Raw genomic sequence first — 23,908 nt, 5'->3', positions numbered from 1 at the left:
AGTAGAAGCACCCTCTTGATCTAATAGACGAATTACCATGTTTGTAAGCATTCAGGATGCGTGCTCAGCGAGGCTGCAGAAAAAACCCAGGCAGTGGTAGCATTTATAGCGAGGGAATGACATCTGAATGACATCTGATGACATCCGAGTTTTTTTTTGTCATTATGATTAGATAATAATAATAATAATAATAATAATAATAATATATATATATATATATATATATATATATATATATATATATATATATATATATATATATATATATATATATATATATATATAAATTTATTTAATGCTTTCAACGATTTATAACAGCTCGTCACCCAGTTGTAAGTAAAGTTATTTGGCAAAATTAATGTTAAAGTGAGCGGCGTTCAACTGACAGGTCCATTTGCGATAGCACCCACCCAATGGATAATGCATAAGACAAGCATCCAGGCCGAAATATACAACCATCTCATTGAAACTCCAAGTGATTTTACAAGAGAGAAGTTAAAGGCCTAGAAGTCCTTGGATGCCTACAAATTTGTTCATGTGGTCATGTGCAAGAAATAATGTTCCATGATTACTAAGCCTAAGACAAGGAAAAAAGACTATACCAGGACTGTGTAATTAATCATCATCAACCAAAACTGCATTCTGACAGTGAACTGCACCTGTACGGCAGGGTATGTGAAATAAAGATGTAGAACCATCTGAAGGATGATCAGAAGAAATGGACAGCATCCAAGTTAAATTCATGAGTGCCACAGCAAAGGATCTGAATATTGAGGGCCATGTGATATTTCAGTTTTTTTTTTTTTATTAATAAATCTGCAAAAATGTCAACAATTCTGTGTTTTTCCGTCAATATGGGGTGCTTTGTGTACTTTTTAATGAGGAAAAAAATGTAACTTAAATGATTTTAGCAAATGGCTGCAATATAACAAAGAATTAAACATTTAATGGGGATCCTAATACTTTCTGTACCCACTGTATATTGCTCATTGCACAAATCTAAATCTTACTTAGTATGTAAAAGTTAAAGATCTAAGTTTATGATAAAATAATCGTCTCTTAAAACTAAAATATATTGAGCTGTCGAAGCAAGAATTTCAATCTCATTCCTGTAACCACTTTGCATAGATCCGTCATAATCATAGTACATTTGCAAAATTATTACTTTTCTTTTCAATCATAAAATATTTAGTTCATTATGCAGCCCTGATGGTCACTTGTTAAGTCTGGTATTTTGGAATTACAGAGCTATAACACCTCATAATGTAACAATTCAATATGACATCATAATGAACACACAATATTAATATCATGGGCACTGTAAACATTACCTTTTAGATTGCTTTTTAAGAATATTCAACAAGTTGAATTTTCATTGGTGTTCAAAACAGCATCAAATTCTTGGAAACTTAATTGACTATACCTTAATAATTCAAACATTACTATTTCATATGTTAATCTAGCCAACTACATGGTGAAATATTAATAGATGATTCTGTAAGATTGAGGATGCATATGGAGAAAAAGGGATTAGAAAGGCTGACTGAAATATTTTATTACTTTTATGTAAATAACTGTATTCTTATTAGCTAAAATAAATACTGTATTGTTTTTTGTTTGGTCATGTTAGTGAATGTTAATGTCATATGCTAACTAACATTAGCTAATACAACTATGTTGTAAACTTACAAACAAATGTAGGAGAAACCATTTTTAAAGTAGAGGCATTTTAGACAGTTTTTTTCTGCCTGAAGACTTAGGGCCCTATCATACACCCAGCGCAGTGTGGTGCAAGACGCGGTGCAATAGTCTTTTGGTAGTTGCAGCTTGGCACAAGAGTGGTTTTGAGGCGTTGCGCTACGCTCTTTAAATAGCAAATGCATTAGCGCTCATTTGTGTGCTCATAGGCGTTCTGGTCTAAAAAGGAAGGTGTTCTGAGGCGGACTGCTGGCGCGTCGCTATTTTGAGAAACTATAATAGATTTTTCATTAGACCACAACTAACCCGGTCTAAACTCCGGCGCAGAGTTGCGCCTCGCTTACACACTGCTTAATACACACGAGAGAGCAATAGGCAAATATCTTTACATATATATATATATAAAAAAAATATTAAGGATATATATAGGATATAATAAGAATAGATATAGGATATAAATATAAAGGATTAAAATATTACAAAACATATTATTTTCTAGCCTACATAAATATGAAAAATCACTGCTTTTATGTCTTCTTCATCTCGGGAGGCTTTTTCAGTTCATTCATAACAATTTGCTTTTCTATAATGTTATTATTATTAGCAGTATTAATTGTTATATCCATATTTATACTTGTTTTATTAAAAACAAGCTTAGATTTGCCCACCTGTCAGGTTTAAGACCATATGGGGCATGGCAGGTGTATTTTAAATAACTCAGTATTTTGACCACACTTGGTCATTATTGTTCATTTATTTGTTTGCTAGAAATTAGAACTTAATTTAGAAATAGTTTTGAAACAAATCTTTGCGCTTAACAAACGAAATTAATTATTTATAGGCTAATTGATGTCTGTGCGTAAAGGTTTCCCTCTCCAAGAGCGAATGTGAAAGTAGATCATTTATCTCTCATTCTCACGCAGTAGATGCTCTGTTTAACAGTTTTCTGTTAAAAAACTGTGTAACTGTTTACTGTTTGCTTGTGAAATGCTAATTTTTTCCACTTAGACTTACTTTGCGTCCTGTAAATAGTGAATGCGCTCTTGGCGCGAAGCAGCTAACTCTTAAAGGGAATGGGAGATGAGACTCTAATTGGTTTATTCTCAAAACACACCTTTAACCCATTAAGAAAATAAAATCAACCCTTTTAGACCATGCACCTTGGCGCAAGGCAGATTTCCCATCCTTAAATTAGCAAAAACGCGTCCCGACACGCCCTGAAAGCGTTTGCGCCCTGCGTTTTGCACTCTGCGCATGGACCGTCAAAATAGAGCCCATAGTCCCTGATATACAGCTGGGATAAAAGTATCAGAAAACAAAATTCTAAAGGTGCTGTTGACTTGGTTTACACATGAAGTTATGTGTAATAAAATGAAATGGCACATAACAGGAACGTATTGAACACATGAAGAAAGGGAGGTGTAGAAAGGCAGTGAATGCCCAGACAGCAGCTGAAATCTTTCAGTAGTTCTTCAGCAACCCTCTGCCCTTCGTCATTGTAAATGTATATTAGCTGCTTCAGTCCAACATCTACATTAGCAGGATGATGAAGATGAAACCAAAGTAGACATTTCAACAAGACAATGATCTAAATCACGGCCAAGGAAACTCACAAATGGGTTTAGAGAAAGCAAATCAAGCTGTTGAATGGCCCAGCCAATCACCTGACTTGAATCCAATAGAAAATACAAAATAACGATCAAATTTGATAGACGAGACCTACGGAATTATCAAGATTTTTGCACTCCGTTGAAGTCTGTGAACAACTCGCATCTGAGCAATGCATGTGACTTCATTCTCCACATGAGTTGTCTTCCTTAAAAAGCCTTTATATAAAGTATTAAAAAACGTTTCAGTAGTTCAGCACTTTCTCCTTTTGTCGTTCCATCATCACACGTACCTTTTTTTTTGTTTTATTTATATTGGTTTTTACCAAAATTTGGTTCATTCCCATGTTAACAGCCCCTTTAGAAATATTATATCCTGCAAAAAAAAATAATAATAACATGTTCAATACTTATTTTCCCCACTGTATATAATAAGAGTGATATTATGGATGTGAAAACAGCACATTAACAAAGTCAGCTAGTTGCCTGAAATCTTTCTATCTTTACTTAATTCAGAGAAGTATAACTTTCTGGGCATCAGCATCGTGGGTCAGAGTAATGAGCGGGGTGATGGAGGAATCTACATCGGCTCCATAATGAAGGGTGGAGCAGTGGCGGCTGATGGGCGGATCGAGCCCGGTGACATGCTGCTGCAGGTGATGACTGGAACGACTACGCATTCAAGTTAAGACCGTGGGAGAGAAGCCTGTTGTATCAGTTAAGATTTGTGTTTTCTCCCAGGTGAACGACATCAACTTTGAGAACATGTGCAACGATGATGCCGTGCGAGTGCTGAGGGAGATTGTGCACAAGCCTGGGTGCGTTGCATCACAAAACACTCTGTCATGTTATGTTTAGTTAAATCTACAAAAGTGTGTTAACTACTGCAACATTTGTATCTCGCTCTATTTTTTTTCCAGACCTGTATCGCTTACTGTGGCCAAATGCTGGGACCCAAACCCTAACAGTTGCTTTGCTTTGCCGAGGAGTGAGTGTTCAGTTTTCTTACACTCTTTTATACAGTAAACAGATAGTAAGCAGGGTTTTAAAAGGTATTGGTCATACTTTACAATAAGGTTTAATTAGTTAATGTGTTTACTAATTATGAACAATACTTGTACAGCATTTAATAATCATAGTTTAACATTTACTAATGCTTTAGATAAATCTATATTCATGCTTGTTAACATTAGTTAATGCTCTGTGAGTTTACAATGAACAACTGTATTTTCATTAACTGATGTAATCAAATACTGTAATAAATGTACTTCTCATTGTGTAATTGTGTAAGTATATGCTAATGCTAAATGCTAACTAACATTTACTAAGTGTAACCAAAGTATTAAAGGTTGATAATCCTATTTAGAGACAATTAAGGGTCTTAAAATGTATTTTAAAAAATGTTGAATGCTGTTTTCTAAGGTTTACCAAGTATCATGTTTTCGTTTTGTATATTTGTCTGAAGAGATTTTAGATTTGTTGTGTTTTTTTTCAAGCGAGTTTATTGATTGCGCAGTTAAGAAGTGGGATTCTGTGTGGATTATTTATGCAGTTCCACTAGTTTTGTTGTCATTTTTGCACTCACTAACTGCTGTATTATATCACAGGTCACTTTACAAACAATAATATGACTCAGATTCAACTTTATTATCCTGTGTTTAGGGAAACTAAAATTGCAGCAAGGTGCTGTTACACAGGCCAAGTTTCATGTACACATTAACAAAATATTACCACACAACATACATCATTTTGTAGGTGCATCTCCCTCCCCCCTGAACTCTTTTTATGACCTAATGGCTGCCATTATAAAATAATTTCTAGTTCTATTTGTTCTGCAAATTGGAACTCTAAAACAACAACCTGATGGCAGCTGCTGAAACACAGTACAATGGGTGATCCGGCGTGCATAGGATACCCTGAACTCTCTTTAAAACATAATTACGGTATATTACCATTGAACCAGTTTGGTTAAAACTGATGATCTTGCCTGCCGCCTTCACCAGGCTACTCAACCTGTTCTTATTCGCTTCATACTAATTTAATTTTCTTCCATTGGGGAAAATAAAGAGTCAACTGATGTATGTGTCCACTTAACATAAACAGAAAGAGTGATTGCTAATTTGCTCTTATTATTTATTAAACTAGGCACATCTAAGACTATCTTACAATAAATATATAGTAACTGTACGTTGACATAACTGGATAAATCTAGAGATGAGGTCTTAAATAGTATGGAAAGAGTCTTAAAAAGAATTAAATTGACCTCCATAATTCCTGTAAAGCATCATAAAATTCACTACTGTTGCAAAAGTTTGGAGTCGGACTATTATTTTGGTTACTGTAAATATGTTTTATAATGTATTTCAAAAGATTTCTCTTTCAAATCAAAGAGTTTTAAAAACAGAGTACCCGCGAGGTCTTAAAAGCATTGAAAAAGTCTTAAAACTAATAATTTCAAATTAACGCCTTGATAGCCTTGAATTTGGTATACAAAGTCTTGGATTTCGTTACAAAGGTCTTTTTTATTTATTTATTTTTGCCTTTTCTAGGATTAAGCTTATATCATAACAAAATTAACTGTTACTAGTGTTGGCTAATTTAAAAATTCATGCTGCGTAATGTTGAGTGCATCTCACGCTCAACATCATAGGAGAAATTGTGAAAGTGTGCGCACCCGTTACTATGGTTACTAGGCAAGTGATGTACAGAAAAAGATTGTCTCTAGCCTAGTTTGTCGGCTAAAATGGGAAAGTGTCGGTTTTAAACGCTGTGGCTAAGGAATGCGAATTACGTTTGGGTCAAGTATGTGCCAGGAAATGACCGCCAGGCCTACTGCTGTTGGTGCCGGAAAACTTTTAAGCTAGCGACGATAGGTGTTATGGCCCTGGACTCCCATATGAAGGGTGCCAAACACATCGCGTGTGGTTCTGCTCGCCAGAGCCAACTACCTATTGTGCAGTTCTGTGCACCGGAGACCTCTTCGGTTACTGAAACAGCTTTGGCTATCAGTAATGGAGAAATTTCTACATCAGAAGCATTGCCACCACAGCCAAGGAACATCCTATATTACTGTGGCTCAACACCCACTCTACAGCAAACACGTAGAGAAAAAGCCACAAACAGAAGTCGACGGGACTTGAGAGTCTGGGCGAAAAAATTGCAGCCAAGGCAGCAGAGCTGCGAAGGCTATAGTGTTCAACACAAAGTTCAATTTTATTTGTTTATTAAAAATCAAACGTGTGTTACGCTGTTGCGTATGTATTAATTAAACCTGACAATTTAAATCAAATGTTTTATTTAATTCAAGTAATTACTTGTATATAATTATTTTCTAGGGTTCAAAATTTATACAGATTTTACATTTTCCCCTGATACTTCTGTCGGAGTGGATACGAAGTTGGCATTGAATTTCATTTAAAATAGTATTAAAAAGATCTTAAGCCTGAATTTCATTTGGAGGAACCTGGGGATACCCTGTAAAAAAGGTGTTGCGTTTACCAAGATACTTTGCCAGATTGCAATAAATGTGAGTAGTGCAGCATATTAGAATGATAGGATTATGTGACTCTTGCCATGTTTTAACCATCTGAAATTTTCATGGTATGATAACAGTTTCAGAAAATCAAGTGGTATATATTAAACAAACCAAGACCATGTTACAAAGTCATGTAACAAAGACCATTTAAGTAATAATAACTAATGAAAATAAATCCATTATCATTACAAACATGAACAATTTTAATGTATTTTCATGCCAAAATAATAAATGTTACAGATACAAATTTTTGTTTAATATACAGTTGAAGTCAGAATTATTAACCTTCCTAAAATATCAGCCCCCTGTATATTTTTCCCCAATTTCTGCTTAACAGATTTTTTTTTCAACACATTTCTAAACATAATAGTTTTAATTACACCTTTCTAATAACTGATTTCTTTTGTCTTTGCCATGATGACAGTACATAATTTTTGACTAGATGTTTTTCAAGATACTAGTATTCAACTTAGTGACATTATAAGACTTAACTAGGTTAGTTAGTCAAGTTAAGGTAATTGGGCAGATTATTGTATAACGATGGTTTTGTAGACAATCAAAAAAATCTTGCTTAAGAGGCTAAAAATATTAAATAATAAATAAAAACAGTTTTTTAATCTAGCCAAAATAAAACAAATAAGACTTTATCCAGATGAAAAAATGGAAATACTGTGAAAAATCCCTATATATATGAGCAATATCACACAAGTAGCAGTGCTATATATATATATATATATATATATAAATAAATAAATAAAGTAATTTCGTAAAAATTGTGTAAACTCGCCTGTTCTGCTCAGCTTTAAGTTCTGGTTGCCTTCTCTCCAAGGTGAACCCATCCGGCCTATTGACCCTGCAGCCTGGGTGTCCCATACAGCAGCCATGACGGGTGTCTATCCTCCCTACGGCATGAGTCCATCCATGAGCACAGTCACCTCCACCAGCTCCTCCATTTCCAGCTCCATCCCCGAGACCGAGAGTAAGACTTCTGCTCTCTTCACAATAGTTCAATAACATATGACGTCATTATTGTCTAAAATCATGTGTGTTGAGCAAAGACGTGTTCTGTTTTTTGTGCGAGTGGTCTAATCATTCCACCTAGTGAATAACAAAATATAAATTTACTTGTATTTAAATATATATGTATGTGTGCAAATATATGGATATTTCTTTTGTCTAGGTCATGGAATGTCAGTGATTTTTATTTATTAATGATATATATATATATATATATATATATATATATATATATATATATATATATATATATATATATATATATATATATATATATATATATATATATATATATATTTAAGTAATTTTAAATTTTACTTTCCACCAATTTTACTTGACCAAATTGAAATATTGCTAATTAGGTTGCGAGCTTTTGTTATTGTTGTTTTTGGGCCTCTGTTAATAATATTTTTTCATGTATTTAAAATATTAGATTGATGTAAAATATTTATTTAATGCAATAATCAGTTGTATTAATGTTTAATTTAATCAATAAGACTTAATGTGCCTCTTGAATTAAAAAAGGCAATTCAATTGAACCTTCAGGCCAGCTTTGCTTTGGAGTTCTTAAAACAGATGTGACCTGACAACATATGATTGAAAGATAGATTTTTCTTTTTGTCTGCTCAGTTCTCAGGGAACAATCAGGTAATTTAATATTATACAACACCACATCCGAAAAACTTGGGACAGTATGAAAACACAAATAGAAAAGAAGACACCAAGTGATGAAGTGTTTCAGGTGTAACTTTTTCCCTCCAAACAAGCCTTAAGGTGGGCAACAGTACATAGTCTTCATGTCGCATTTTGTGCTTCAAAATGCACCACACATTCTCTGTTGGAGACGGGTCAGGACCATAGAAAGGCCAGTCAAGTACTTGGATCCTCTTCCTCTGCAACCAGGAGTTTGTAATGTGTGCAGAAGGGGGTTTTGCATTGTCTTGTTGAAATTTGCTTAGGCGTCCCTGGTAAAAAAGGCAGCATGTTGTGCTCTAAAATCTCTGTACTTTTAGACATTAATGGTGCCATCGCAGAAATGCAAGTTACTTTGCCAAGGGCACTGACACAACCCCATTCCATGACACTCCCTGGCTTTTGGACTTGCTGGTAACAGTCTGGATGATCCTTTTCTTTGATCCAAAGCACACGGCATCCACTTCTCTAAAAATCCCCAAAATACTGATTTATCAGACCACAGTACACATTTACACTGCGTGATGGTCCATCCCAGATGCCTCTAAGCCCAAAGAAACATCACTTCTGGACTCTGTTAACATATGGCTTCCTTTTGGCACAGTACAGTTTTAACTGCGTATTGTGGTACAAAGGTTTGCCAAAGTAGTCCCGAGCCCATGTGATGATTGTGGTGAGCAGCTCCAACACTCTGGAAGGATCTTCCACTCTCCTTAAGAACAGCTCCAACTTTTAAGTCTTTTCAGAGGTCAATGAAAACTGATTTTGAGATCACAGTTGTTCAGCTTAGGCTTGCATCATTGTCCTTTACACACTGAAATTCCTCCAGATTCCTTGAATCTCTTACTTCTGCTATGCACTGTTGAAGGTGAAATATCCAAATATCTTCCTATCTTTCTTTGAGCAACATTGTTTTTAAACATTTCAATTATTTTCTTAGGTATTCGTTGGCAAACAGGCGATCCTCTGCCCATCTTTGCTCCTAAAGGACTAGACCTTTTTTGGACGCTGCTTTTGTACCGAATCATAGTTACAATCACCTGTTGACATCACCTGTTTCAAAAGACATCATTATTTGACCAATTTACCTGATTAAGGGCCTACTCAAACTATGCCATCCGTACTGTGTCCAGGCCTGTTTCCCGGATCGTTTAAGAAGTGTAAGTGCGCTGAATCGGGCTCAAGCACGGTTCACTTGGCCGGCCCTGGCCCGGTTGGAAGAGGTGTGCCTGAGCGCGGATCACTTGGTCTTTGGCGCGGTACGCTTGTGTGTGAGTGCAAAACGCGCCAAAGCCCGAAACTGAAAGCGATACGTGACTTTTCAGGGGTTGTTTCATATAGATTTATTAATCATTCTTACTGTTCAGTGATCGCAAACTGCCGTAGTTTATTAAAGACGAGAACTCCTCACAGCCCGACAGCTGCGCGGCTTCAGCAGACCTCCTCATTCCTTCAGCATGAGAGCTTTATGATTGTTTATGAGCGCGAAAAGTGGCAGATCTGTCCGGTGAAATATCTGACTGTGTGTCACCGCATCCCTAAGGACTGTTTGGCGAAATATTTGACTGCATGTCACTGCATAACAAATGACTGAAACGATATAACTAGAGAAATCTCCACTGTGCTACTGGGTGAGAGCGTATGGCAAGCCGTTTTAGCATTTAAACCTTGTTCTGACTATGCATAAATATATTTAGAGATATCTAATTATAATTTGACTTGTCAGATTGGAGATATCTGCAAATATATTATGACTGACTAGTCATATTCCTCCATTGACTTCCATTGAAAAATATTTGCAGATATCTCTAAATAAGTTTTGACTAGTCACAATTGTAATTAGAGATATCTCCAAATGAATTTTGACTAGTCAAAAATCCAATTCAAGATATCTACAACTGTAATTCGACTATTAGTAAATTAATTAGAGATATCTTCAAATATATTTGTAAATATCTCTAAAAATGACGAATTAAAGGGCCATAAAACCCCCTCGTTTCAGCAGGGTGTTTTCACACCTCTACTTTGGAAAAAGTCAGAAAAGTGGGGGTGTCCAGCTCTGTTTAGGGGGGAGTGTCGGAGGAACTAAAGTGGGAGAGTGTGGGAGTGTCTATTTGGGCACGCGCGAGTTTCAGTCAAAATACACACACATGAGAAAGTGATGGTGTTTAACCTACATGGACATCTGTAGTCGAATTATTTGACATCAATAAATTAACATTATTTGACATTAATAAATTATTAAATGGTGGACTTTAACTGCAGTTTGGCTCTTTCATTCAGGGAATTCATTCATGTCCCTCGCGACAAACGAGATATTTGATTCGAGGAACTGCTCTAAGCATGTATTTGTCATGCAATGTTTGATACCGCACGGCGAATGACAGAAAAAAAAACTCAGCATTTCCCGGAAACTTAGATGCACACGGCAGGTAGCGTCTGAAAGCCGCGTGTGTTATTCCGGTCACAAAATGCGGTGCTAACATGTTTACACCCAGTGCAATAGTTAACTTAATTCGATACGAACAAACTGAATATACAAAGAGCACTGGTCGCTCACTTACCAAATCTGTAGAGACAGGACAATCACCAGCAACTAGAGCCGCGTCTTTATGAAGAGAAGACTACATCCGGAATCCGGATTTCAGCGTTTGCAGATGAGAACAGCTCTCAGGTAAACAATAATCCCCCTTAGACGCGTAAATTATTGTTGTCGAGCGTCGCGTACACTGTTAATTCACACGTGATCCAGCTGAGCTCTCACAGAGAGAAAATGAAAACGAAACTTAATGGCAGCAAACTATAAAAGCAACACTTCACGCTTGTTTTGCCAACACAACGTGGCGTCTATGTGGTGTAAAGACGGTGACACTAATGAATATTAATGAAGTTGCACAATAGAGCGCGCTGATTGGTTAGAACCAAGCCTTACTCATGCATTAATGCAGCAGGCTGTAAGACGTAATAAGACACACTCTGGCACAGACGCCCAGTCTGCACGCTGGAATACACGCTATTATGTCATGGCCGTGACGCAGCTTCAAAAATTAGTTTCAGACAGGAAGTACAAATTTGCTTGAAATAACGCAAAAACAACCAATTTACACTTTTTAGTGAAATATAGGTGTCCTAATAGTGTTTTTAGCAGTGTGGGACACATATACGACTGTCAACAGCTCAAAAAATGTGTTTTGGTGTTTCGTGACCCTTTAAAGACATCTCCAAATGTATTATGACTAGTAAAAACTCAGTTAGAGATATCTCTAATTACAATTGTTACTAGTCAAAATTCGTTTGGAGATATCTCTAATTACAATTGTGACTAATCAAAACTCATTTAGAGATATCTGCAAATATTTTTCAATGGAAGTCAATGGAGGAATACGACCAGTCATAATATATTTGCAGATATCTCCAATCTGATTTCGTACTACAATTGTAATTGCAGATATCTCTAATTGTCATTCTGAGTAGTGGAATTATAATTATGACTAGTCAAAATATAATTAGAGATATCTCTAAATATATTTATGAAGTCAGAACAAAGATTTAAATGCTAAAAAGGCTTGCCATAGAGAGCGCTTCTCACTAAACAGAGCAGCAGTGATGACGTAAGCGTGCCGAGGCCCGATATGGTGTGAGCGCGGCCCGTCGGGGGAGACGGGAGGGGGGACAAGCGTGCTTTGGCCCTGTTCGAGGCAACTGTACCTAGTGTGAGTACGGCCTAAGAGCCGCAAACTGCTTCTGCCCTGACGTTTTTTGGAGTGTATTGCACGTCTGAATGACAAGAAAAGGTGTATATCTATAAATGAAATAAAGCTGACCAGACAAAACATCAAATTTTGTTGTCTGCAATGAAATGCAAGTCAAAGTAAATTTTGAAATCAATACTTTTTAATTAATTGTGTTTTCCATACTGTCCTAACTTTTTCTGATTTGGGGTTGTAGATATTTTTATAATTTGATATTTTAAAAGTGTTTTTCTTTTAGGCAAATAATGAAAGGATTTTGCAGAGATTAAACAATGGCCTTTGATTAACCATATAATCAACTGCTCAAAAAACCTAGGACCGTACTAAAAGCTAAACAGAAATCGCTGGCAGCTATGCCAAATTATTATTTTAATTTTTGTTTTGTTGTAAAATGTATAATTTTATGATCTTTATAAATGTTCTATTGACTATTCCAAGTGATACTATTATGTCATTAAAAAGAAACAAACTTCTTAGCAACTGTATAGCAATGTTGGTTGTGGGAGGTCCTGGTTTCTTGCCACCAGGCAGATGCTTTTGTGCTGTTTTGTAAACCGTGTGTTGTCCCTCTCGCAGGATTTGATGACTACCACCTGTCCGTCCACAGCGACATGGCAACAGTTGCAAAAGCAATGGCCTGTCCAGACTCGGGATTGGAAGTTCGAGACCGAATGTGGCTGAAGATCACTATAGCCAATGCTTTCATAGGTCAAGACACATTTTATAGTGCCTTTCAATTATTTTTAAATGAAAAAAAATATAGAAATCAGTAGTTAAGTTGTATTTATTTTTAAAATCAGCACAAAACAGACATTTTGGTCTATTAAGCTCTTCTGAGCAACTAATTTGAGTGAAATGGCTTAGCAAAAGTGAAATGATGTACTTTTTTTTCCACAAAGAATTGAATGTTTAAAAATTTCCTCAATGTATTTGTTTACTAATTGTTTAATTGGGTTGTAGATGACCCCAACAACCTAAACATTTTACCAATATAAATGATATACCCTTATTTTTTCTTGTATTCCGATATCAAATTAAGTTTAATCATTAATAGTAAACTGCAACATTCCATAAAATACTTGTTCTTTGCAATGTGTAAAGCAATTAACCTAACAGTAAGCACAAATAATGCACTTCTTTTAGTTTAATCTCAGATGTGTCCCAATTATTAAACAAATTGCTTCTACTTTTGTTTAGTTTCAGCCTTAAAATAAATGCAAGCTGTTTCATTGAGTCCCTGCACATTATAATTGGTGCATGTGTTGGTTTGCAGGTTCGGATGTGGTGGACTGGCTTTTTCATCATGTGGAGGGGTTCACAGATCGCCGTGAAGCACGAAAGTATGCCAGCAACCTGTTGAAGGCTGGCTTCATCCGCCACACGGTCAACAAAATCACCTTCTCAGAGCAGTGCTACTACATCTTTGGAGATCTTTCTGGCAGTACGTACTTTTAGCCTCCTATGAGATTCTCTGTCACTCTGTCATTTACTCGCATTTGTGTGATTCCTAATATGTCTTCTGTGTCAGGGTTTAACGCTAAGGATTTTTTCAACTGGCCCGATCGGACCAGTGGTTCAGATTTTTACTTGCCCTGCCAATATTTTCACTGGCCCTCCCAAAAAAAAGTTAATAGTTATTCCTTAGCCACAAATTTAAAAAAGAAATGTGTCAAAATGTTTGTAAATCTAAAATTTAATTATTTAAAAAATGTTAATAAATGTGTAATGAGCAAAATTCAAAGTGTTTTGCAAACAAAAGTAGCAAAATGTGCAGGTATTTTATTGCAAAACAAAAGATGGCTGACCTGCAAACTGTACAAAACATCACTTAATTTTTTAGTCGTGGCGTACCCTCATAAATGTTTGCTTCCAAGAAGTTAAAAACAAATGTTTTTCTTTAGCATCATCACTTGATGTTGCCGCCATGTTGCTGTCTCTTCGCTGTACTGGTTGTTACAAAAAAAATAACGTGCTCACAACATCCAATAAGAGGAATCGAGAAGGTAGCATTGAAGACTTAAAAACACAAACGGTTTCTCGATTCTGACTGTTTTTGCATGCAATTGACAAATAGTCACAGGCAAATTAAACTTTAGTGACAGGGCATCAGTGGCCCGATCGGGCTAGTAACAATCCTATCTACTGTCCCGAGCATCTCACACGCTGGCCCCGGGCTATCGGGCAGTCCTTATTGTTGAGCCCTGTGTGTAAAGCCACGGTCAGATCACTTTATTTTTATTGTCGGTTATGTTGGTCATTATGTTAGATTATGCTTTTTTTTTTTTTTTTATAATTTTCACTTGTCGTGAGTAACAAATGCCAGACGCACATTCCTTGACGATCAGTCATTCTGTGATGTCTACGACGAGCGTTATTTCCCAAAGCAGTCATAAGTGTAACTATAACAATATTTCAATCTCAATAAACACTGATGCTTGCAGACAACTACTAACTTTATTTAAGGGCATTCATTACAACATGGGTAGGATCAAACTTAAGATTTTCTTTTAAATCTTAAAATGTTATCTTTGAAATCTAAATGTATTTTTTTCTGCCATGGGTTTCTTATTAAACACTCCCTCATCTGAACTTGCCGCGAGTGAGAGAGAAAATGAAAAAATATAAGCAGCAGCAAGGAAAAATCAGATGCTCAAGACATAATCTTTATAATTATGGCATATTAAAAAAATTGCAAATATATTAATGAGATTTGTGGTACAATCACAGTGAAGCATTAATTTAATCCTTATTTCCTCAGAGCAAAACAAATTATCCACCCTTATAGTTGAGTAGTGGAGAGGCACAAACAAAAATAAAATTTGTATATTTTTCTTGAAAACTAATTTCGTTTGCTGTGACATTTTTTATTTTTTTATTTTAATGCATCTTTTGTTGGTCAGTTATCTATAAACAAGAATAACGAATAACATTTGAGGTGATGCGCTTCAAAACACAAATTGCTGTTTGATTGTCTTGGTTTGTTAAATAAAATAATAATCTAGCATAAATAAAATTAAAGTGAAGTATTCACCGTTTCAGAGAAGCCCATATTAAAGTGTTTTCATTCTTCATTTTGTTGCAGACATGGCCCATCTCTCTCTGCAAGACCACGACGGGTCAAGTGGAGCATCTGATCAGGACACTCTTGCTCCTTTGCTTCACCCTGCTGAAGCTCCCTGGCCCGCAGCGTTCCCGTACCAGTACCCAGCAGCCCATTCACACCTGGAGGAAGCTGGAGGAGGCAGCGCAGGCAGTCAGCAAAGTGAAGGTAAGGGATCAACAATACTTTTGATGACTGAGATTTTTGGAGAAGAGTATAAACGAAGGTCAGAGCCAGCTCCAAATGGGTGGGACTTGAGCTCTAAGTGGGTGGGCCATCCAGCTTCAAGTGGGCTGTACAAACCTTAAGTTTTTATTTATTTAACGTCTTGTACATGACTCCAATATTGTGCTTTATGAATGTCTACATCTACACCAAACCTAAGCCCAACCTCACAGAAACCTTCTGTGTTTTATTAATATCTGCTCCACCTTAACCCAACCTACTTGTGTTGTAAGTCCCTCCCACTTGAAGGTCACCCATCCCACTTGGAGGTCCCCAGGCTGCAGCCTAACTACTTGGATTTTTGGAATTTGTCTGGGTGCAATTACATCATTTTAGGTGCTACCACTCTCCGTGTCTGTCATAATAATGTGCGTCTTGAGTCTTAAGTTTAAAATATTTTAGGACTTAACAAGTCTTAAATTGTTTGAAATATGGTCTTAAATCAGACCAACATTTGGACAAACAAATATATATTATTAATTATTCATGCCGAATGTAATTTTCTCCGTAATAAAAATACTTTTAACAGTAACAATGTTAAACTGGTCAATTAAAAAAAAAAGAAAGTTTATGTGTACAACAAGAGTTAGCTTGTTTTGACACATTATTTTAAAAAAAAGAAGAAGAAATTTATAGGGTAAAAATCTTTTCCGTCTGTGCCAGTAGCCTAGGAAGGTTATAATAGCTAGCCCTTAACTCTTTTTCCGCCAGCAACTATTTAAAAGGTAAATAGTTTTAAAAGCCTCACTCCCATAGTCTCATTCCTTAAGCCTCATTCACACTATGAGCAACTTGCAGTGGCAAATCGACAAGTGCCCGTGGTGACCTCCGTCTACGCAAGCGACAGCAACCGTTAGCGACCAGGTGGGCGCGTCGAGCGACGCAACAAAGTTGAGAATCCTTCAACTGAAATGAAAAGCGACTTACTTGAGCAACAGCCAATCCACTTGTTAAGTGTGACGTCACGCGAAGTCCTCTATTCAACTGAATGGGGGAGACTCGTGAAATAGTAATAATAAACGTTTACAAAGCGATTTAATACTTTCGAAAATCACGATCGCAATATATATGTCCATGCCTAATATCCAATGGCCAGAAAGTGATTCATTTATTTATAAATTGTTAAAAATTTTGGTATTTGTGATGCAGCTAACCAAGAGATTGTTGTGTACACTATGACTTATTTTGTATATAAAATTGACTTTAATGTGTGATATGAATAAAAAGTGATCATAAACAAATGATTTCTCAACTCAAATGAGTGGCGGCTTGGACCCGGAAACAGTATTACATACGTCACCAACACGTCACCACTTAACAAGCGGAGAGGAGCACCAGTAGAGCTCACATGATCCTCTCCCAGCTCTTTCAGGGGCCGATTTTATTCGTGCTGTATATACCTACACAGATGTGCGTTTGCAGCAGGTCGCCACCCAGAGCGTCAGACAGCTACAAAGTCGCTGCTAGTGTGGATGAGACATTAAAGCATTCGCCTCCCATGCAGGAATCGCTGGTTTGTTGAAATACGATAAACATAAATGCTTTTGAAAATCTTGGATTTCATTCATCGGTGCTGTAATGTAACGTACCCAATTACTGTAGTTTTTTTTACTTATAAAGTCATTTGTTAATATTATTATTGTATTACTACATGAGTCGGTCAGTTGTAACATTTGGCAATTTTTGCAACACTTTCACCAGCAGAGGTCCTCATTGAGCTTCGAGTAATGAACCTTTTTGCAATTGAGTTCACTGGATTTCACCATCACTAATTCTTAGGTTTTTAATAAATAATAAAAGAGTTGTGCTTGATGTAACTTGCATTGACTTTGTTTGTACGCAGGGAGCAGCGGTTCAAACTGCAGCTGGAGCAGGACTGAGGGCAAAACCGCAGCCGGAGACTTCAGGTTAGGAGGCGGAAGCGAAATGGGTGACGCTCACGAGTTTGACTTCCGCCGAGACCGAGCACCCAGCGAACGCTCGGGCGTGCCCCCCAGCGAGGGCAGCGTGCGGAGCTCTCGGTCTCACAGCTACAGCCTGAAGCAGGGGTCTGCACGAGGTGGCCCGGGGTCACCATCCGGCCGACATCTTGCCCACATTCCCCCTGAACTCACTGGCTCTCGCCGCTCCTGCAACACAGCCAACGGGGAGTTCTTCGTCGACATCATGTGACTTTACCCAGCAGAAGTGCCCAAACTATTCTTTGCCTTATGGACGAGAAAAAAAAGAAAGAAACGTGGCCAACTAGAGCAACCGATTAGAATTAGGTTTAGTGCTGATCTAAAAAATCAGTAGCTTGTGAGCCCCGACATTACTTAGGCCTTAGAAATTAGTCTACTAAAGCATAAGCAAACGTCACTTACAATAACAAAACAACGTTGAACGCGAAATCACCTCGCGGAGAAATTCAAATAGGAATATTTCCTCTGACAGATGAAAAAAAGGGGGGATTTTTGAGAGAAATAGCAATAATTCAATGGGATTTAGCTGCAGCGCTACATGGTGTAAGGATTCATGGTGAATGTAGTCCAACCGTGGACATAAACGTCAAACTATAAAGAGAAATTTGAGTGCTTATTAACTTTTTTTTGCCCTCTTTTAACATTTGTACTCTCGGTAAATGTCGGATATGTCGTTGTTCATGCGAATCGATTTTACTGAGAATATATTTTTCAGTGTTTGTCAGCAATATTGTATTGGGAGAATTGTTTTGAAGTACCATGTTAAGGAGAGTTCTTTTTTTAATTTATAAATATAGTTTTATTGTGACATGCTTGGAGTACACTTGTGTCTGTGCGTGCTTTTATGGCTTCAGCTTGTGGAATGTGAAGGCTCTCCTCTTCATCTGGATTCCAGATGTTTCTGGGTTTTGTGTCTCTGTCTGCATCTGTTTCTGTTGTTCTTCGGCTAATACTCTTCTTGAGGTCTTTTCGAGTGTCAGAGTTTTTCAAGGACATCTTTTGTATTTAATGCTAGTGTCTGAAACAGATTTGAACGACCTTAAAAGTAGTATCAAGTGCATTAAATGACTATTTCAGATATATTTAATTTCTGCAGTAACTCTTCACAACAGAGTTATGCCGCAGTCACTCTAGAGTTTGAGCTTGTGAAATTCTTTCCTACGGCGCTGTGAAAAGGGGCGGGATTAAACAAGAGGATTAGACAGTAAAGAAAGCGAGCGATTGGTCAATATTTTAAATTTCTTTTCAGAGAGGTCATGTTTTGATCCTCGATTGGTCTCACGCAGACAAGTGATGCGATTTCACAGGTCAGAGTTCACCAAGCTTGAACTTTGCACAGCAGCGAACTGCGAAACTACAAGAGCTTGCGTTTCCGCTCTGACGCATTCACTTGCTTATAAATGGAATTCTATGGGGAGAAAAGTGTAGTGTGACCGCAGCTTTACTCTTCTTGACTTGAGTCGATTTAAGCATGAATTGTGCAGCATTAGGATGGTATGGTGAGTTACCTCTTGAATGGGATATGAAAATAATTAAATAGCTTATTGCAATTTAATACGGAAGGAAAACAACATAGACTGACATCAAGAGGGCAGGACCTCATCCTTAAAACCATGTAACACATAAAGCTGTACTTCTGCTACATCAAATTCAGGTTCACAAGCAAATTTAAACTTATTTGTGTAAAGCACAGTATGTTCGGGAGCCATTTGCAGACCATCAGTAAACAAAAAAGCCTTCAATAATCAAAAAATTGTTTATCGAAATCGTTTTTGTCAATCGTTTTAATTGGGAAATTAAAATTCATCAAGACGACAGAAAGTTTGACACGCTTGTTGTTAAAGTAACTGTCAATTTGAACAAGCAGCTGGTTCAAGCAGCAGCTCCAGCTCTACTAATAAAGAAATGATTATTATTCACCAGAGCAATAAGCAGCTCCGCGTTCATATCGCCTCTGGCCATCTTCTTCAGTGTGCGTTCAGACAGTTTTGTGCTTAAGGCACCTTCAAGTGCTGTTTACTGTAACTTCATTAGCTCTGTGCACGTAAACAAAAGTGCAAACCTGATTGGTCTAGAAGCATCAAAACAAAAAAAAACGAGCATGAGGCATTTCTTAAAAAGTGTTTATTTATTTTTATTTTTATTTATTTTAAATGTGCAAATGTTTACATCCTTGGTTTTATTTTTAAATGTTGGTTCCCATGGTTAAATTACTGTGAAGCGTGAAGGATTTTGTATATCTTTGATTTAGGTAAGGCAAGTTTATTTATATATTTCATACACAAAGGTAATTCAAAGTGCTTTACATAAACCATAATTAAAGACACAAGAAAATAAAAATGATTAAATAATTTAAAATCATTAAAAACAGATTAAAATGTGTTAAAGCAGGTTATAAAAGAATGAAAAAAGAAAAGAAAAGAAAAACATAATGGTTCGATCTGTCGGATGTAGCACAGTGCTCATTCAGTAAAGGCGCAGCTAAACAGATGTGTTTTCAGTCTTGATTTGAATGTGCCTTATGTTGGAGCACATCTGATCGTTTCCGGAAGCTGATTCCAGCAGCAGGGGGTGCAATAGCTGAAGTCAGATTCACCCTGCTTTGACTGAACTCTTGGAATTTCTAGTTTATTTGATCCTAAAGGTCTGGGTGATCTGTTAGGTTTGTATTTAGTGAGCATATCTGTAATGTTTTGAATAGTAGTAATACTTTAAAATCTATTCTGAATGTAACTGGGAGCCAGTGTAAAGACCTGAGGAGGATAGGCATGATGTGCTCTGATTTCCTGGATCTGGTCAGAGTCCTGGCTGCAACTGTCTGAATTAGATCATTTCACGCTTGCAGGATACCTGATTGTGTCTGTCTAGTTTTTTGTACATAAGCAGAAGAGGAAAATAATCATATCTTTAACCCATATGATGAAATGAAAGTTTGTTAACAGGAGCCCTGAAATGTAACGTTTTAAAAGTTGTCAAATCTTGATTAAGTACTGATTGAGTTTTAATGATCTCCATTAAAATACCCAAGTAATAAATTAACAGATAACTTGTATAGAAGATAAAAGCTTTTTTTGTACTGACAAGCCTTTATAAAGTAAAATAATTAATCTTATATAATAATAAGATATAAACATCTAACATTTCTATCTGGCTCTTGAATCTGATTGGCTGATAGCCATGCTTTATTCTTCAAATAACAGCATACCATACCGCCCCTTCACCCTTGTGTGTTACTCCGCCCACATACAGCAACAACCAGAGGACACTACAGTTTGACAAATATCGCTGCTGTTGGACAACATAATGTACTTTTGAGGCTTTTTTATTCGAGAATTGAGTTGTTTATATTACAACTATGCAGTTTATTTAAAAGGCTAGTGAGCAACGGTTTTAGTGCATTGGCTGCCATCAACCTGTCTAAAGTCTGGTTTATATTTCTGCGTCGAGTGATCGGGTGGCTCAAGGCGCATGCCTTGAGCGTAGCCCTGCATTTATACTTCTGTGCGCGTTGTTTCTGTTGCTCTGCAATAACACTTCTAAAATGCTAGCTGGCAGTAGGTTAGGTTCCTCTGTGTAGAGTTTTTCACTGGTGCTTTGTTTATTTCTGAGCACTACCGTAATGTACAAGTGGCCTAAACTCGCTCATTTTGAGATAGGCATTGCAACTACTTTAATCATAAGGTAAACACAAAACAACAGTTTCCATCTAGAGCGCCTTCACATGACTCCACACTTGTAAACTCTCGCAGCATCTGGCTCGCTCTGCTTTCACCTTCGCCCACACTCGTCAGTGCTACCAAGCCGACCAATCACAGTTTGTGCTATGCGTCGTTGCAACGTGTAATCACACTTTGTGATAGGTGCATGTCAGCGAGGGCTATGGAACCACACGTAGGCTGCGCCGGAGCATACGCGTCCGCTTGATGCAGACTTATAAATCAGCCTTAAGTAGACCAAGTGAAAGTGATTGTTGACGTACCACCACAAAGTGAAGACAGACAGCATAATAAGTGCTTGGAGAGAGAAAAACTGCAGCTCCTCAGCACAAGTTTCAAACTACAGCTGAATAAATCACTATGAATCAGGTAAGTGACATTCTGAGTTGATCTCTGTCTTTTGTATTTTGTAGCGCTGTATTTATGCCACATAAACTAGTGGTGTTTGTTTTGGTCTGGCTTTTTCGGGGTTAGTTATTGTGAAATCCCCATTGCAACAGAGAAATACTGGGAAATCTCTGTAGATTGATGGCATTTCATGGCGTTCAGCCTTAAGATGTGAGCAAAAATCACCTGTTTTGTCATCACTTTAGACATTATGCTAGAGAATCATTCAAATTGCTCTAAAGTGACGTTGTTAAATTAGTAACTGTTTCTGCTGTTCTGTCTGTCAGATGCAGATGTGAATGAATGGCGGAAGAAAGTAGTTCCTCATACAAAAAGTTTTTTAGACTCTCCGTATTTTATTTTATTTTTTTATACACAATATTATGCCGTCGAACTGTTGTATAAATGCAACATCACACGAGTAGTGTGATATGGGTGCAATATGGCTGTATATAGGCACTGGTGGGAGGCGTGCGTTGGCTCGAGGCCTGTTCCTCTAGTGGGGGACACTAAAGCCTGATTTATACTTCTGCGTCAGGTGACCGGCGTAACCCACGGCGCATGCAACGCGCGTGGCTGTGCATTTATACTTCTGCGCGCTGTCTCTGTTGGTCTGCATAAACACTTCCGAAACGCTAGTTGGCAGTGAGGTGTAAATGTTCCTCTGTGTCGAGTTTCTTCACTGCTTTTTTGCTTTTCCTGAACGCTTCCGGGATGTACAAGTGGCTCAAACTCGCTCATTTTGAGGCAGGAACCGGCGGACGTGCAACAACTTTAACTATGAGGTAAACACAAAACAAAACTTTCCATCCGGAGCTCCTTCACAGGACTCCACACTTGTAAACAATCGCTCGCGCCATTCGCGCGGCTCTCGGTCCCGCCCAGACTCGTCAGCGATACCAAGCCGACCAATCACAGAGCTTGCGCTACGTGTAGTTACATTTTTTGAGAGGTGCACGTCAGTGACGGTGACGGCCACGGCGAAGGGCTATGCGTCAGCGCCGTAGCATACGCCGGCGTTTGACGCAGAAGTATAAATCAGCCTTAAGGCATTTAGCATACGGCCTCAAGCCAAAGCACACCTCCCACCAGTGCCTATATACAGCCATATTGCACTGATACTCGTATGATGTATGATATATATAAGATCTCTATGGAATTAAAAGTAGGCGTTTCTGGTGTTTCTAAATCACCCAATGAAGATTATCTCTATTTCTTGACCCCACCTGTAAAACCTTCCGTCATTATGTCAGAGCAAATAAGCTGACATGATAAAAAGTTGTCCATGCCTAGAGCATAGACATTTATAATAGATGCCTCATGAGCCCCTGGATAGGTCAATGCTGCTGCCATCTTAATTCTTAATCTGGTCACCCAGTCCTGCATCATCATCAGTCCTGTTTCATCTTTAACCGAGATTGAGTAAAATACCTGAATTGTTCGCTTATATATATATATAAGCGAACAATTCATTATATATATATATATATATATATATATATATATATATATATATATATATATATATATACATACATAATTCGCTGGTACAGACAGCCAGTCTACACGCTGGATTAAACGCAAGGATCTAATCACCGTGACGCAGCTTTTTAAAAATTTGTTTCAAATCGGAAGAACGAATTTGCTGGAAATGACGCAAAAACAACCAATTCACTTTTTGTGAAATACATGTGTCCTAATAGTGTTTTTAGCAGCGTGGGACACTTATATGACTGTCAACAGCTCAAAAAATGTGTTTTGGTGTTTCGTGACCCTTTATTGTTTGGTAATAATAGTAAATACAAATAGTAAATGTAGTAATGATGGTATCTGATGTTAAATAATATAAAAGTCATCATACATGAAACACCTGGGATAAGGACAGGTATCTGACGTTACTGTAATTTATATGATATATAAAGGATTTGACAAAACCCCTGGGATCAGGACAGGTATCTTAAGTTATTACAGTGTTAATTTAAGCTGTATCTTAATTTACATTGTCAATATAAAATACACTAACCTGTGCATTATTGTATAGAATTTGTACTGCTTTAATAATGTGTGATTCATTCCTTTTTTAAACTGTTTTTGTAAACCGTTATAAAAAAAAGAGGATTCCAACTCTATTTTTGATGGAGATACATTTATGGACACATCTCTCTTTACACGTTTGAGCCTTCTTGCTTCTAGATAATTTAAGTTTTTACACACTAT

The 23,908-nt window shown here is 37.2% G+C and overlaps 1 protein-coding gene across 1 annotated transcript in view; it reads left to right on the top strand.

Annotated features, from left to right (window-relative positions):
* The window catches only part of dvl3a (dishevelled segment polarity protein 3a), a 42,076-nt gene extending 23,667 nt beyond the window's left edge, over positions 1-18,409 (top strand). Inside the window, exons 8-15 of the mRNA NM_131757.2 lie at positions 3,822-3,961; positions 4,047-4,123; positions 4,226-4,293; positions 7,670-7,819; positions 12,879-13,010; positions 13,576-13,743; positions 15,385-15,570; positions 17,471-18,409. Of these exons, the coding sequence (NP_571832.2) occupies positions 3,822-3,961; positions 4,047-4,123; positions 4,226-4,293; positions 7,670-7,819; positions 12,879-13,010; positions 13,576-13,743; positions 15,385-15,570; positions 17,471-17,799 (1,250 nt within the window). The 3' untranslated portion in view covers positions 17,800-18,409. The remainder of the gene's footprint in view (positions 1-3,821; positions 3,962-4,046; positions 4,124-4,225; positions 4,294-7,669; positions 7,820-12,878; positions 13,011-13,575; positions 13,744-15,384; positions 15,571-17,470) is intronic.
* The last annotated feature ends 5,499 nt before the right edge of the window (positions 18,410-23,908 follow it).

The sequence above is a fragment of the Danio rerio genome, chromosome 2 (genome assembly GCF_049306965.1).
Source record: "Danio rerio strain Tuebingen ecotype United States chromosome 2, GRCz12tu, whole genome shotgun sequence".
Taxonomy (NCBI): domain Eukaryota; kingdom Metazoa; phylum Chordata; class Actinopteri; order Cypriniformes; family Danionidae; genus Danio; species Danio rerio.
The sequence above is the reverse complement of the archived record's forward strand: the minus strand, read 5'-3'. Positions and strand labels throughout refer to the sequence as shown.